Source organism: Felis catus, chromosome C2 (genome assembly GCF_018350175.1).
Source record: "Felis catus isolate Fca126 chromosome C2, F.catus_Fca126_mat1.0, whole genome shotgun sequence".
Classification (NCBI taxonomy): domain Eukaryota; kingdom Metazoa; phylum Chordata; class Mammalia; order Carnivora; family Felidae; genus Felis; species Felis catus.
This window is the reverse complement of record NC_058376.1, coordinates 83,236,995-83,255,042: the sequence shown is the minus strand read 5'-3', so window position 1 is coordinate 83,255,042 and position 18,048 is coordinate 83,236,995. Positions and strand designations below refer to the sequence as shown.

General features: G+C 38.9%; 1 protein-coding gene across 2 annotated transcripts in view; it reads right to left on the bottom strand.

The window, feature by feature from the left end:
- Positions 1 to 10: 10 nt before the first annotated feature.
- PARL (presenilin associated rhomboid like) overlaps positions 11 to 18,048 on the bottom strand; it is a 50,137-nt gene continuing 32,099 nt past the window's right edge. For both annotated transcript variants that reach the window (XM_004001479.6, XM_011286065.4), the window contains 3 exons: positions 3,858 to 3,959; positions 3,621 to 3,718; positions 11 to 338 (listed from right to left, as the gene is read on the bottom strand). In XM_004001479.6, coding sequence (XP_004001528.2) covers positions 227 to 338; positions 3,621 to 3,718; positions 3,858 to 3,959 — 312 coding nt within the window. In that variant the 3' untranslated portion in view covers positions 11 to 226. The remainder of the gene's footprint in view (positions 339 to 3,620; positions 3,719 to 3,857; positions 3,960 to 18,048) is intronic.

The window sequence follows — 18,048 nt, the reverse complement described above, 5'->3', positions numbered from 1 at the left end:
ACACCCTCTGTTTACAAACTAGAGATATAAACCTTTATTTCACAACTTTGTCATAATTCACTTTCTAGTAAGACATGTGCTGAGGACAGTTTAAAATACTGGGAAAGCTAGATGCTGGGTGTCTTCCAGGCAGGAACAAAGATGTGGTCACACTCCAGGGCCAACGTATTCCTGGGGCTCTCCAGGCAGCATGGGCCACATGCACCAGGATCATCCAACCCCAGTTTTACTTGGAGCCACCTCCTTTTTTGGGGCCGTTAGTCCTCATTTCATGCCAAATTTTCACTAGAGGCTCTCTGTTCTTCCAAATGAGTTCATGACCATAAGTAATATACCATCTGGGGAAAAGAAAAACAAACCAGATTCAACATTCAAACAGTAGGACATACAAATGTTAAGTATAATGATGACATCAAGTTGACATATAAAACTGAATGCCACTATCATTTACTATCTTGCTTATTAAAATAGCTGATGAATTTATTTGATGGAGATCAATGATTTATCTTTAATATGGAATATGTAAAAGGTCGAAGTGGGATGGGACTGTGTGTGACACACACTACCTTTGATTCACCACTGCAATGAAGCCTCACCTCCTTTCAGAAAAAGCAACTGGTTCAGGGGCTAACAGCTTTTAAGTGGTTGATCAAGGACTCACCTGAAGGTCACACAGATTCTAAGCCTGGACTCTTTTTTCTACATGAAGTGTATGAAATGTCAGAATTAGAGTTCACTAATGATGGCTTTAATAGTTTAAATGCTTCTCATCATCTTCCATCTGCCTACACAAAGGGTCATCTGCTAATCCAAATTCTGCCCGCCTTTTAAAATATAGCTCCAATCCCCATTCTGCTGTTAAAAACTGCCTACACAGCAGCCAGAAGCCATGAGCTGAGGCACCAACAGGTTTAGTAATGTAACTTGCCCAGGCCACACAACTAGCAATCAACAGAACTAAGACGAGAACCTAAATCTGCCTCTGAAAGCTATACCCAGACCACCGCTGGGGAGTCTAGGGAGCACCTGCTGTAAGTTCAAGCACACACAGTTCAGTGTCCAATGAAAAGGGCCTGACTTTAAACGCCCATGGGCCTAGGTACTACAAGACCAGGAGCTCTACCTGAGAGGGAAGCACAGGCTGCAAGCCTAACTCAGGGGCATCTACCTCCTTTTCTCCTGGGCTAGGGGAAGGCTGAGGGGGCCTCCTGGAGGAGGTGGGGTTGATGTGGAATGGCTGTTACTGAAAGCTACTATGACTGAAGCCTTTATTTCTGCCCTGTTTTGCCCAAACAGATTTCATGTTCCCTGAGGCAGAGACCAGACTGTGTTGTTCTTTGCATCTCCCCAAATGACTAAAAAAAATGCTCTATTTAAATGGCTTAGATTAGTATCAGAATAGCAGTTTAATGTTTTGATTTTTTTTAATGTTCTGAGTATGTTTACCATACAGTACTTGAATCTTAATATTCACTAAATATAGTTAAAATACAAACATGAAAATAGTCACCATTAAAATTTTGAAAAACAAAAAAAAAGACATGTATCAGGAATGTTACAAAATTCTTTCAGACTTAGTCAAATTCTGTGTGGAACTTAGAACAACAGAAAAAGGATGACCTAAGATTCAAATGCAATCGTAAAACTCCTGCAAGAAATGAATCATTTGTCAGGAACGCTCCATTAATAAAATGTCTTCCCAAATCTCTGTAACCCACTTATTTCAAGCAGAGAGTTAAATACTTTAATGTTACAGGTAAACTATTCCAATCATACTTAGAAATTCAAATAGGTCATTTGGCTAAATTAAAATTAGGAAAACACTTTAAAATGACTAATTTCTAAGTTTTTGGGTTTTTTTCCCCGTTTTGCGGCAGCCTCACAGCCTAGTGTTCACTCTGAAACTCCACTCTTCAAGGACCAGCTGTGTGACCTCCAACAGTTCCTTTCTTCAAAGCAGTTTCCCTTCTATAAAATGGAATACCTCACAGGACTTAAGAGTATTAAGTCAGGCCTTAGGTTTCGGCTCACAGCAAATAGCCAATGGATGTTGGCTCTTATTATTATAAAAGTACGAGGTGAAGACCTTAATACCTGGTGAGGGACACAGAGTCAAGGAAACATGCAGGATGAAACTAATGGAATCTTTACCATTATTAAGGATTTCTAAATCTTTTGCTTTATAAGTCTAATTAAAGATGTTAGAAAAGATGAATTTTGGATAGGACTGAGATCTAGTAAACGAAAGGAGTTGAAATTAGAAACAGCAAAGAGAAAGGATTCCTCTGCCTTTCAGATCATGGACTTTAAAACACATTTGATCCAATTATTTTCAGAACGGAAAAGGTCATCTAATTATAGTTCAGAAGAATAAAAACCTGCTGGGGAGAAGATCCTTTAAGTATACATGGGAGGATCCAGAGAGATAATTTTAGAGTTCATAAAACAGAACTCTTTTTCGTAACTCTTTATGTTTCTCATACTGTAATACCAGGTCAGTTTCTACTATTTATAATGTGCTGCTGTTAAAGCTAGAACTCACATATGCTATTCTTTAATCATCACTGAAAATTATAAATGGCATAATGGCATTTAGTTCCACCGCCTACTGGGCAAAACTGCTCCACTTAGAATAGATTTTTCTTTCTTTTTCTTTTTTTTTTTTTTAAATCAAAAAACTTCAGTTTTCTATTGTCATGAAAGAAAATAAAAATCAAGTAAGGGCAAAAGGCAACATTTATGCAGGAAAAGATAGTCTATCAGGGGAGCCACCGTATCAGAATAGACAATTACTCTCATGGTCAGATGGGCCCCAGGAGTTCTGAGCAATTTCTGCGACAGTCACTCCAGCACTACTATGTTTTAGGCAAAAGTCTGTGGTCTGAAGCAGAAATGGAAGATCTTGTGAACACAATGTTACTGTACTCAATCTGGTGTGACGGGGGCGGGAAGGGCTTTGGATCTGGGTTTAAATCTTTGCTCTGCTCCCAGCTGTTTGACCACGGAAAGATCACTTCCGGCCTGTGTCCCATTAGTAAAATGGAAGGAGTAACAGTGGAATGTAAACCACTAGCTCAGAGCCTGCCATGAAGAAGGTGCCCAGTAAGTGGTCAACACTGGCTTATGATCCCCAGCCTCTACTAATTCAGACAGCACACACCTACACACTTGCCACAGGCAGAGTGTCCATTCTCTGTCTGCCCAGCACCGACAGGCAGGTGTGAGTGGTGGCAGGAGAGAGGAGGCCTGAGAGCAGGGAAAGAAGAGGACGGCACACACCAGGGGCTGGGAAACGGTCTCCAAGCAGGGCTAGGCATCCTGACCACTCACAAGGAATCCTGACCACTCACCTCAATCCTAAACTGAGGTTAAGGGCAGAGTAAAGGCATAGTCTCTCTACCAACAACTAAGGCTGGGGCAGGACCGATCCTCTCTCCTCCCACCTCACATGGTGAAAGTGGGCAAGGCCAAAGCAAACCACGTTGAAGTTTTCTCACCCTCCTAACCCTACCTGCTCCTGCTTCCCTCACACAGTTAACTGCCTTGCTCTGCCTTCCTAAGGTGGGGGGATGGAGAGCACCTAAGAAGGCAGTGTAGCAATCAGTTATATTCAAACTTACATTCCAAAGAGAGCTCCCCCAAGATGTGCTGCATGATCAAAAAATTTCCATCCCAGGATCATTCCTGCTGTATCCATGGCAATAATGGCTTTTAGGGCCTGAAAGTCAGCAAAAGAGAACAGAACTGGTACAACTTTGATTCCTCCAGCATTGACATTTCTAATTTAAGGGCAAGAATTCAATGAATGTAAAAATATCACCACTGTCCCCAGCATTTCAATTCATAAAAATACTCACATTCCCTGCTGTGAATGTGAACATTGGAAGGAAGATAATGGCGAGCCTCCCTTCTGGGATCTTTGTGCACACAGCAGCAAGGACAGTCATGATAGCGCCTGACTGCAAATGAACACACGTGAAAAGGTCAAACTCTGAATGTGCAACCGTTTAGTGACTACAATCTGAAGTAGCAATACTTTTTCCAGAAAGTTTATAAGCCACACATTTCTAGGTTAGCACAAAGCTTAAAAGGTTTTTAGTTACTAAGGTACAAAGTATCAGGCAAAAGGGCTCCAGTCCATTACACAGTTAACCTGGAAAGAACAAGGTGTGTAGCAAACAGCATGTGAGTGCTTAATGAACTTCAGGGACAATGTTAAGCATGATTATGCATCATTTAATAACTATAAAAGAAATTCTCAAATTCCCACAAAGCAAAGCCATTTCAACCAGCGTGTGCATGAATTTGCCCAAAGAAACCCAGACGTGTGGAATTTCTTCCAAGTAGAATGCTGTTTATAAATAAATAAATAAATAAATAAATAAATAAATAAATAAATAAATAAATTCACATGAAATTTCCATCCTACTTCACAATAAAACTAAGCGTTTTCTTTAAAACCTTTGAGCAAATGTTCTGCTCCAGGAAAGCATGCCATGTTTGTCCCATGGCTCTGCATGACCCACCCCCCACAGCATCCTTCCAGGGACACACATGCACCTGCCTGAGAAGCGCTTCCTCCAACAGCCTCAGATGAGGCAATAAAAATCTAAATGTCAGGGTGACTGGCTGGCCAGTTGGTAAAGCATGCAACTCTTGATCTTGGGGTTATGACTTCAAGCCCCACGTGGGGCCTAGAACTTATTTACAAAAAAAAAAATCTAGGGGTGACTGGATGACTGTCAATTAAGTGTCTGACTCTTGATTTCAGCTCAGGTCATGATCTCATGGTTTGTGGGTTCGAACCCCATGTTGGGCTCTGTGCTGGCAGTGCAGAGCCTGCTTGGAATTCTCTCCTTCTCTCCCAAAATAAACAAACATGTCTACATTGTCACAACCTTACAATCAATCATCCATTTATTATAACTGAAATTATAATGATAATTTAAGTTTTATTTATTTTGAGAGGGACAGTGAGAGAAGGGCAGAGAGAGAGAGAGAAAGAGAAAGAGAGAGAGAGAGAGAGAGAGAAAGAGAGAGAGAGAGAGAGAAAGAGAGAGAGAGAAAGAGAGAGAGAGAAAGAGAGAGAGAAAGAGAGAGAGAAAGAGAGAGAGAGAGAGAGAAAGAGAGAGAGAAAGAGAGAAATATGAGAATCCCAAGCAGGCTCCACACTATCAGCATGGAACTTGACGCAGGGATCGAACTCACAAACCATGAGATCATGACCTGAGCCAAAATCAAGAGCGGGACGCTTAACCAACTGAGCCACCCAGGTGCTCCTGGCTGTATTTTTTATTTTAATCATGTGTTTTTCCAGGTTGCTACATAATCTTCATAATTTAAATGTATAATGGCTATGAAATATCTTGATAAATAATGCTAATTTAAACTCAATGTTAGACATGATCCCACTTCCTCTAAATGGTAGAATACTTGAAAAATTAGATCATAATCCCTAGTTAATATTAAGTCTCACAATAATCATTCATCCAAATACTTGAGGCCTACTTTGCACCAGGCACTATGTAAATGTTGGGGGTACAGAAAAGAACAAAACCCACATCCCTTCCTTAATGGAGCTTACAGAGAAGAAGTAACAACAAAACATGATCAGCTATGATGATGAAGCAGGGCATGCTCTGGCAACACATGGAAGGGAGAGCTGATAGAAGCTCAGGGTTCGTAATGACATCAAGTTTTGCATGGAAGGGTCACCAGGCGCTGGCGAAGTAAAAGGGGAAGAGATGGGAAGAGTGTTCCAAGCAGAAAACCAAGTTGAACCAAGCCTGTGGGTGGCTGGAGACCAGTGGGAAAGCAAAGGGAGGCTGGTGCTTTAAATATATTTGTCTTCAGCCAAAATTCTCGGTTCTCAGTCACTTATTAAAAATAATAAAACTGGGGCACCTGGGTAGCTCAGTCAGTTGAGCATCGACTTCGGCTCAGGTCATGATACCATGGTTCATGGGTTCAAGCCCCGCATCGGGCTCTATGCTGACAGCTCAGAGCCTGGAGCCTGCTTCGAATTCTATGTCTCCCTTTCTCTCTGCCCCTCCCCCCCGCCTCTCTCTCTCTCTCTCTCTCAAAAATAAAATAAAAACATTAAGAACAAAAACAAACAAACAAAAAACTCCAGGGCACCTGGCTGGCTCAGTTGGTGAGGCGTGTAACTCTTGATCTCAGGGCTGTAAATGCAAGCCCCAAACTGGGTGTACAGATTAAAAATAAAATTTTTAGGGGCACTTGGGTGGCTCAGTCAGGTCAGCATCTAACTCCTGATTTTGGCTCAGGTCATGATCTCATGGTTCGTGGGTTCAAGCCCCATGTAGGGCTCTGCAATGACAATGGGGAGCTTGCTTGGGTTGTCTCTCACTCTCTCTGCCCCTCACCACCTATCCCCCCTGCCCCCCAAATAAATAAATAAATAAATAAATAAAATCTTAAAAAAAAAAGTAATAATATAACACTTCCATGAGGGCTATTCTACAAAACATCTTCCCACTATTCTTCAAAAGTTTCAAGGTCATGAAAGACAAAGACTGAGAAAGCACCACAGACTGGAGGATACTGAAAAGACATGATAATTAAATGCAATGCGGTATCCTAGAACAAAACAAAGAACATCATGGAAAAACAGGAAATCCAAATACAGTCTGCGGTTTAAGTCCTATACTGGGGCGCCTGGGTGGCTCAGTCGGTTGAGCATCCAACTCTTCATTTCAGCTCAGGTCATGAACCCAGGGTTGTGGGAGAGCCCCATGTTGGGCTCCACACTAGGCATGGAGCCTGCTTAAGATTCTTTCTCTCCCTCTGCCATTCTTCCCCTGCTCATTCACTCTTTCTCTAAAATAAAAATTTTTAAAAAAGGGCTATGCCAATGTTAATTTCCTAGGTTTGATAAGTTATGGCTATAGAAGATGTTAACATCAGGGAAAACAAATGAGATGTACTATACCACCAACCATCACAGCATTGTTACGTTCACCATTGTAACAACCATCACAGCAAAAACTGAGTCAAGCTACAATAATCAATGGATGCTATTTCAGGGGGGTGAGAGGGGTCGATGAAGAGATCACAACACTTACATAAATCACGAGATCACAACACTTACATAAATCACAAAGTATCCCCTCACACATTACATATTAACTTTAAAAGGTAAAGGAAAACAGTAACTTTATAGTAGAGAAGCTGAATAACAACCAGTCAACAAATGGACATTATTGCCTCCACTCATGTAGCATTCCAACCAAAAACACACACTCAGAATCTCATCATGAAGAAACAGACAAACCCAACCAATGACCATTCTATAAAATAACTGGCCTGTACTGTCCAAAATTGTTAATTCCATGAAAAATTTTAGAAAGGCTGACCAAAGGCAACAAAAGCAAAAACAAGTAGGACTACATCAAACTCTACAGCTTCTGCACAGCAAAGGAAACCATCAACACAATAAAAAGACAACTTACCAAATGGGAGAAAATATTTGCAAATCCTATCTAATAAGGGATTAATTTCTGATATAAAGAACTCATATAACTCAAGAACAAAAAAACCACAGTCCATTTTAAAATGGGAAGAATCTGCACCTTTTCCCAAAGACATCCAGATGGCCAACAGACACATGAAAAGATGCTCAACGTCACTAATCATCAGGGAAATGAAAATCAAAACCACAATGAGATTATTACCTCACCCCTGTTAGAATGACTATTATCAAAAGGAAAATAACAAGTATTGGTAGGGATGTGGAGAAAAGGAAACCCTTGTGCGCTGTTGATGGGCATGTAAACTGGTGTAGTCACTAGGGAAAACATTATGAAGGTTCCTCAAAAAATTAAAAAGAGCATTATCATGATCCATCAATTCCACTTCTGGGTACTTATCCCTCCAAAGACACTAACCGAAAAAGGTAAATAAACCCCCATGTTCATTGCAGTTATTTGCAATACTCAAAATATGGAAACAACCTAAGTGTCCAACAATGGATGAGCAGATAAAGAAAATGTGGTATATACACACACAGAGGAATATTATTCAGCCACAAAAATATAAGGAAGTCTTGCCATTTGTGACAAGATGGATAGACCTTGAGGGCATTATGCTAACTGAAATGAGTCAGGGAAAGACAAATACTGTAAGATTTCACTTATGTACAGAATCTTAAAAAAAAAAAAAAAAAAAAGCCAGCCCATGTATGGAAAGAACAGACTGGTGGTTGCCAGAGTTGGGGGTGGAGAGACCAAAATGGGTTAAAAGGGTCAAAAGGTACAAACTTCCCATTTTAAAATAGATAAGCCAAAGAGGTAATGTACAGCATGGTGACCACAGTTCATACTGTGTTGCATATGTGAAAGCTGAGAGAATAAATCTTAAAAGTTCTTATCACAAGGAAAAAAATTTTATTAACTATACACAGCGACAGTCTTACTGTTAACTATGTTAACTAGATTACCTCTGGTGACCATTTTGCAATATATACAAATAGCGAATCATTAGGTTGTACACCTGAAACTAATACAATGTTATGGCAATTATACCTCAATTAATAAAAATGGCTAAGGAAGGAAATGTTCCAGCTTTTAGGAGACCAGAGGAACATAACCTCTAAATGTAATACATGATCTTAGAGGGGGAAAAATAACTACAAAGGACATTACTGGGACAATTGACAAAACTGGAATATGTTAATAAGTTAAAGTATTATATCAATATTAAATTTCTTGAACTTGATAACTGGAAAGAGTAAAATATTCATATTCTCAGAAATATACACTTAAGTATTTTAGGGGTAAAAGGGCATCATATATGCAACCTACTTGCAAACAGTTCAGAAAAAAAAAAGCGTGAATAGAGAAAACAGTAAGTGAAATGTGACAATACGTTAAAAACTGGTGAATGTGGTTCAAGAGCATTTTGCTGCACTTTCAAAGTGACACAAAGACCTAGTGTGAAAGCTACAATAAAAACTTCTAAAGAAGCCATAGGAGGAAACTCTTTGTGACCTTAAGTTAGGCAAAGATTTCAGTTATGAGACCAAAAAGGATGATCCGTGAGAAAAAAATTAATAAATCAAACTTCATATAAATTAAAAACTTACAGTCTTCAAATGACACTGTTGAGAAAAGGCAAGATATAGGCTAAAAGAAAATATTTGCATCTCAAAAATCTGATAAAGGACTTGTATCCAGACTATGTAAAGGAAAATAATTAAATAAAATCTTTTTTTAACTGGGCAAAATATTTGAACACTTCAGAGAAGATATATGAATAGCAAGTAAGCACATGAAAAGATGAGTCAGGAAATAAAAATTAAAACTACACAGGTATCAGTACATACTGATTACAAACTAAAAAGACTGACCATTCCAAGTGTTGGTGAGGATGTGGAGAAACTGAAAATCTCGCATGCTGCTGATGGGAAAGTAAATTCTATAATCACTCTGGAAAATTGCTGGGAAATTCCTTAAAAGTTAAATACTTATTTACCATTACGATCTGGCCATTCCAAGACATATGAAAGCACACAAACAGTTATACACAAACGTTCACAACAGCTTTTTTGGTAACAGTTAAAACTAGAAACCCAAATATCCACCAGGTGAATGGATATACATATTCTGGCATATCCAAATAATGGAACATTATTCGCTCAATACAAAAGAACAGACTGATATACACAACTTCATGGATGAATTTCAAAATAACTAGAGTAATGGAAGCCAGAGCAGTAACAAAAAGGAGTATATGCTGCATGATTCCATTAATACTAAACTCTAGAAAATAAGTACAAATGAAATTATCATAACAAAGTAGAGAAGCTGTTGCCCAGGAAGGGGTTAGAAGCAGGAAGAAGGGACTACAGAGGAGCACCAGGAAACTTTCAGGGATGATGACTGTATTCATTATCTTGATCCACACGTCCAAGCTTTCCAAATTATAAACTTTATCTTTTAAATGTTTATTTTTTTCAGAGAGAGAGAGAGAGAGCGCGAGCGAGCGAGCAGCGAGGGGGAAGGACAGAGGATCTGAAGAGGGCTCTGTGCTGACAGCAGAGAGCCCAATGTGGGACTCAAACTCACAAACGGCAAGATCATAACCTGAAGGCAGACGCTCAACCCACTGCATCACCCAGGCGTCCTGAAATGGTAAACTTTAAATATGTGCAGTTTTTTCCATGTCAGTTATACCTCAGTAAACCCTAGTGATTTTATTTTTTAAAAGACTTAGAAGTCCTTTGTACTGAAAATTTTCTGTAAGATTTGAATTATTTCTGGGGCTCCTGGGTATCTCAGTCGGTTAGGCATCCAACTCTTGATTTCAGCTCAAGTCATGATCTCACTGTTCATGAGTTCAAGTCCCGTATTGGGCTCTGTGCTGACAGCACATAGCCTGCTTTGGATCCTCTCTCTCTTCCTCTCTCTCTGCCTCATGTTTGCTCTCAAAATAAATAAACTTTAAATAAATACATAAATAAATAATTTCTAAGTAGGATGTTAAAAAAGACCTCTAAGAGAAGAATGATTTTTATAAAAGGTGTCCTATAACTGATTACCCCTATAAATAAAAGGAAAGGTTCCTACATTTTTGTATTAAAAATGCTATTTCTGAAAAAAAAACATCTCTTTTTTAAATTTTTTAATATTTATTTGTTGGGGGAAGGCAGAGTGGGGGAGAGAGAGAATCCCAAGCAGGCTCCACACTGTCAGTGCACAGCCCGACAAGAGGCTTGATCCTACAACTGCAAGACCATGACCTGAGCAGAAACCAACAGTCAGACCTCAACTGACCGAGCCACCTAGCATCTACCTAGCTAGGCGCCCCTAGCATCTACCACTCTTAACCACCATTTGTACAAAGGGTTGACTCAAAACACAGGATTATGTGACATTTTAGTAATTACTAATATTTTAAAGTGTTAGGAGTCCCAGGGATCCCAGATATCCCAAATCCCTAATACACAGTTGCCAACTGACCCAAACAGGGAAACCTGCTCAGGCTGCATTCCCAGGAATGGGCTGGGATAACTGCAGGATGGAAAGACAGTATGAGTATCCCTTGGAAGGAAAACCAAAGATCTCAGTGAAGGTAAGTAGACAAAACAAAACAAAACAAAACAAAACAAAACAAAACCCTAGTGCTCTATATGTTAACCTGGATTTAAATAACTAAATAAAAATATTTAAATATTAAAAAAAAAACCCTAGTCCTTGGGCTGAAAAAGTGCTAAGACCAACAAGGAAACAATAACCTCAACTGCATAGTAAAGGCAGGTGGTGGTGGTACCTGCAATTATGTAGTAGGGGTTAGGAGTCAGAATTCTATCTTATTTTTTTTAATTTTTAAGTAATCTCTACACCCAATGTGGGGCTCAAACTCACAACCCTGAGATCAAGAGTCACATGCTTCACCAACTGAGCCAGCCAGACACTCCCAGCATTCTATTTTCTATATTTAAGATCAACTCTCTGCTACTGCATATTGGACCAAATTGGCTTCTGTACAAGTCTAACTGTAACACACAAGGTTCTTCCAAAATCCTGACTTCCCTTAACAGGGAAATTACTGGTTGTATGGAAACACACATATGCACATACACAGCCTCCATAACTTGTTCACCTTTCCCTGGTTCCCTACTCCAGGTCCTAAACGGGTTCACAGCAAATTTTCAGGATATCAGAACCACATCAGAAGATTGCAGGTTTATTTCCTCACAAACTTGCTGGGTCATGGTACAACATTTTATACTGGCCATATTTATATTTATTCTGAAAGATCTGTTCTGCCTAGAACATCAATATCCGCCCCCCAAAACTATCAGCACGTGCTATATTAATATTAAGCACAGTAGATGTCAATGTCACTAAGAATTGTAAACTTGGAGTGAACAGTAGCTCATCACCTTCCAGGTTTTATTGCATATAAGCAACTCTAGTATCCTAGGTTTATTTTTAAACAAACTAAAAATGTCAATTCAATGAGGGGCGCCTGGGTGGCTCAGTCGGTTAAGCGGTCGACTTCGGCTCAGGTCATGATCTCGCGGTTTGTGAGTTCGAGCCCGCGTTGGGCTCTGTGCTGACAGCTCAGAGCCTGGAGCCTGCTTCAGATTCTGTGTCTCCCTCTCTCTGACCCTCCCCCGTTCATGCTCTGTCTCTGTCTCAAAAATAAATAAACGTTAAAAAAAAAATTTTTTTTTTAAATGTCAATTCAATGAAACTCCAAACAAATCAAGCTGAAACCTTATTTTCTGAGAGGGGAAAAAACCCAATAAAATTACACTTTCCCTCAAATGAAGTCAACAGAGTTTGACTGCTTGATGTGAAAGAAGAACATTAAAATTGTTAGGTGCCTCTACATTATTTCTCCATAGATGATTATGCTCTCCATCTAAAATGCTCATTACAGATATTTTAGTATGAAAGAAAATTCTCATTACTGTGCATTTCTATGTAAAGCCAGTTTCTCTAACTATATCTTATTGTTCTTATACATTATTTTAAAGATAGAAGGCAATCCCATTGTCCTAGAATTTTCTCAAAGTGACCTTTACCTACACAAATGTAAACATTTATGTATCTGAATAAATCCCAACTTCCTTTTTCGACAAATGTTTGGGCCTACCTCCATGCACAGATTCATTCATTCATTCATTCTCTCTTTTCCTTTCCTTCCTTCCTTCAAGTTTATTTATTTTGACAGAGTGTGGGAGAGGCCAAAAGAGGGAGAGAGAGAATCCCCGACAGGCACTGGCAGCACAGAGCCCAACGCAGGGCTCGAACTCACAAATCCAAGATCATGACCTCAGCCAAAGGTGAACACTTAACTGATGAAGCCACCCAGGTGCCCCTCTCTTTCTTTCTAGTTTTTATTTTGAGAGAGAGAGAATATCCACTCTCAGCATGGAGCCTGACACAGGACTCAACCCCATGACCCTGGGATCATAACCCCCGCCGAAATCAAGAGTCAGATGCTCAACCAACTGAGCTACCCAAGTGCCCCCCCCCCTTTTTTTTTTTTAAACTTTTTCTAGTCAGGGGCATTTAAAAATACAGTGAACAGGGACCCTTTCTCCTCAGAAAAATTTCACATTCATTTATGTTTTAGGTACAATCTCAGGAAGTTATTAACCCCAACTCACACAGACTCTAGACACCTGCCTCCTTGGTTGGAGATGAAGATCTTTTATTCTCCACCAACAATTTATGTACACTGGTTATGTACTTGCAATCAATATATGCCTACAATTTTTTTTACTTATTTCGTAAGTAAATAATTTTCATAAATAATTTCCTATATCTATATAATCTTCATATCATATTGTTTACATGTATGATTTTTTTTGCACCATAAATTTTAAATGAATTTACTCTAAGGGGTTTTGTGCTTCATAAGTAAATAATTTTCATAAATAATTTCCTATATCTATATAATCTTCATATCACATTGTTTACATGTATGATTTTTTTTTTGCACCATAAATTTTAAATGAATTTACTCTAAGGGGTTTTGTGCTTCCATAAGTACAGCCAAAAACCTTGGCACTACATGTAAAACAAACATAAGACAACTCTGAAAGGCTGAGAAAGAAAAGGAGAGTGGCTAAGGAACCCTGGGATCCAAGGAATGACACAGTGGTGAGTCCCCTGGGTTTTCTTTTGGCCTCATACAGCTCAGACTTGGCTCTGGAGAAGCTCATGACCTGGAAATCCCAATGAACTCAGACATAATAGGTCTATCCCCATCCCCCAAAATGCTCTCTCTAGCCAAAGGACCAAGAAAGGGTAGCCTAACAAGACAGTCAGCTTTTAGATAATAACCACTCTACTCCAGCCAAACAACAGAAAAGCTTGCAGCCCAATCCCCATCAACAAAGGCTGAGTGGAGAGCCTAGACCTCTACCCTTGCAGATGGCAACAAGGCATCATGATACCGCTGACGGGGTAGTGTCAGTGGAGGTCATGTGGGCAGCAGTAACAAGGCACCCTGTTCCTCCTAGCCAGGAAAGGTCTACATAAGAGACTGAACTTCCAGAACTCCAAGTCCTGCCTCCTAGTAACCAGAGTCCTTGTACCCTAGGTATCAAAAGAGGCTGAGTAAAGAACCTGGACTTTCACCTCACCAGACAGTAATGGTCAAACTTCCCCTCATCAAAGCAGTGGCAGGGGCAGCCTCATGAACAGATTTAAATAAGATTCAAAGTCTCATAATATCCAAAATGTCCAGGTCTCATTTAAAAATCACTCAACATACCAAGAACCAGAAAAACCTCAACCTGAATAAGACAACAGAAACAAGATGACACAGCGATACTAAAACTGTCTGACATGTATTTTAAAGCAGCAATCATAAAAATGCTTTAGTAAGTAGTTACAAGCATGCTTGAAATGAGTGAAAAAATAGCACAGAAACAGAAAGGCCCAAACAGAAGATACCAAGAACAATGTAAAATTTAGAACTGAAAAATACAATAACCTAAATAAAAACAATAGGGCCCAAATAGAATGGAAAGGACAAAGAAAATAATCAGTGAACTTGAAACAGAGTAGCAATTACCCAACCTGCACTACAGAAAGGCAGACTTAAAAAAATTAACTGAATTTCAGAGACCCTAGAGATTATATTAACATCATGTCATCATAGTTCCAAAGAAAAGAAGGGTGAGGCTGAAAAAGCATTCAAAGAAATAACAGGTGAAAATTTCCCCAAAGACATAAACCTCTAGTTTCAAGAAGCTGAGCAAACCCCAAACAAGATCAACATAAAGAGATCCATGACAACAGGGTCAAACTTCTGAAAACTAAAGACAAAGCAAAAAATCTTCAGAGAGATCAACACCACCTTACCTACAGGGGAAAAGCTATATATATATTTTTTTGAACAGAGACAGACAGAGCATGAACGGGGGAGGGGCAGAGAGAGAGGGAGACACAGAATCAGAAACAGGCTCCAGGCTCTGAGCCATCAGCCCAGAGCCTGACGCGGGGCTCGAACTCCCGGACCGCGAGATCGTGACCTGGCTGAAGTCGGACGCTTAACCGACTGCACCACCCAGGCGCCCCCTATATATTTTTTAATGTTTGTTTATTCTTGTGAGAGAGAGAAGGGAGGTGGGGGGTAGAATGAGCAGGACAGACAGAATCCCAAGCAGGCTCCACGCTCTGAGCTGTCAGCACAGAGTCTGATGGGGGCAGTGAGATCATGATCTGCAGTCCAGCTATTTGAACAACAAAGGATTTCTCTTCAAAGACTATGGAGGCCAAAAAGAAGTGGCACAACATTTTTCAAGTGCCAAAAGAAAAGTCAGCTGGAATCTTTTTTATCCAGTGAAAATATCCTTCAGAAATGAAGGGGAAAATCAAGACATTCTCCAAGAAAAACTTAAAGAGAATTTGTCATACCTACCTAAAAGAATGGCTAAAGAAAATTCTCTAAATAAAAAGGAAATGATAGAAGGAAGAATCTTGAAACATCAAGAAAGAAGAACAATGGAGAAGAAGAAAAATTATGCATACAGACAACAGACTTTTCCTCCTTTGGAATTTTCTAAATGATGTTTAATGGTTGAAGCACAAATGATAATAACAGTAGCCAATATTCTAAATGCACGCAGTGGAAATATTTAAGACAATTATATATTATAATTTGGGGAGGACACAGGGATGAAAAGGGAGGTAAGGTTCACTTCAAACTGGTAAAATGACACTCCCACCAGCAGACTGTGATAACTGAAGTACAGATATTGGAAAAGCCACTAAGAAAGTTATACAAGAGATATACTCCAAACACGATAGATAAATAAAAAAGGAATTCCAAATGAATCCATTCTAGTGACCATTTTATTTTACTTGCAATGCTGTAAGAAGAGACTAAAGATACTTTCCTTAGAGAATTCAGTTTAAGAACAGGTTAAATCAGTGATACTTAAATCAATGAAGTTACAGTAAGCAAGTTATTGTATGTTAAGCAAGCTTCAATTTGGCCTGTGATATACGTCAAGCAAAAAACACATCTCTAACATTTTAACAAATGCTGTTTCCTACCGGAAACATTTCATTGATCTTTGCCATCTCAAAATTAAGGGTTACATTTCACAGAAAATAAATTTTTTAAAAGCAGGTTAAAGCTTCCTACCAATAACTAAGAAACAATTTTTAAATGAGATTCAGAACATCCAGAGCTCTAACTAAATAAAACCCTTACCAAAATCCAGTATTCTTGCTCCCTAATGCCAATATGTCAACTGACAAATATTCTTTAGCCCTTCATCCTTTAACACAGGATTACGAGGAAGCCAGTAAGACCAATACTTCATATTTTCTAACATAACTTTGCCAACAGTATTTGTTTCTAGATTTCTCATTAAAAATATTATTATACCTGGTGACTTAGTTTTCTTTAATTTTAACTAAGAATGAATGAAAATATTTGGGGATAATAATTTTATTCTGACATGGCTCTACAAAATTTTGATGACTGAATAGGAACTACCACTACCACGTTTTTTAGTACATGCTCCTTATTATGCTAGGCCATCTAAACACACTTGCACTGCAGGTCAGAAAGAGATGTATTGTCCCCACTTTATACAGAAAAACAGAGAGGGTTGGTAATATGTCTTAGAAATCACAGATAAGTGGCAGAGCTGGATTCAAACCCAGCCTAATTCCAAATACCATCTGTCATACTCTTCTCATCTTGGACTTTAGTTTCTTATCTGCAAAATGAGAATAACACCTGTAGGACATCAAAATGCCCTCCAAGATCCTCTCACTTAATGAAAAAAGTATCCCTACTCTCAGAACCCCTGAAGTCCTCTAGAGAACACTCAGCCCTTTTAGCGTGGTCTTCGTTGCCTTCACATAACAGGTGCTTAGGCGGTGAATGAGGTAAAAGATTTGAAATATGTAAATTACACCAGCACCAAATCTTGTATATAAAACATTCCATGAAGGAAAAAACAGGGGCTTAAGAAATCACGTAGGTGACAGGACAAGATACAGGTCTCATTAGGAAATTTAAGTATAAAAAAAGGACAATTAAGTATGCACAAATCTGAGGAACACACACATTATGGGATGATTACATAAGAATTCTCTTCCAAAACTTCTCTTCCAAAACCTTAGTTTCTTTAAATATGAAACTCTCTATCTGAATATATTTAAGTGCATTAGTGTTTAAACATGTACAAAATGAATGTGTAGTCTTTAGAGAGATGTTATACAAAGATTTCCATGTGCTTAGAAATTTCCATTAAACTAAAAAAAAAAAAAACAAAAACAAAAAACAACACTTTTTCTGTTTAAGCATCCAGAACATAGCTCAGGAAGAGAATTGTGATCATCTTGCTCACTGGTATATCCCCAGTTTCTACTACAGTGCCTACTAGTCTAATCTGCACAGAAGACACTCAAATAGTGACTAAACAGAGGATATAGTACCAGATTCAAATCTGTAATTATTGAGAATTTTCCAATGCTCGATTAGGCTGTCTGGTTTTGAGGAATGGATACCCACTGTTCTGACTATGCTCTTGATTTGCAGTCTGTTCTAGTAAGTACAGTATATGTAAATGACCAATGGTTAAAAGCTATAGCCTGAAGTTTACAAGGCTCCATAAATTCTATTTTTTAAATTTTTTATTATTATAATAAAGTATTGTAAATACTTTATTATTTTGAGACAGAGACAGCGCAAGTGGGGGAAGGGCAGAGAGAGAGGGGAACAGAGAATCTGAGGCAGGCTCCACACTGCCCACACGGAGCCCAACACAGGGCTCGAACCCACAAACCATGAGATCATGACCTGAGCCAAAATCAAGAGTCGGACACTCAACCGACTGAGCCACCCAGGTGCCCCAAGACTCTATATAGACACAGATTAGTTAGTATTGTTTCAATGTTAACTTCCTGTCTTTGATCATTCTACTGTGGTTCTGTACTTAACAGTAGGGTAAAGGGTATATAAGAACTCTTTGTAATAATTTTGGACTTTTCCATAAGTCTAAAATTATTTCAAAATGAAGTTAAAGACTAAATTAAGAAAATT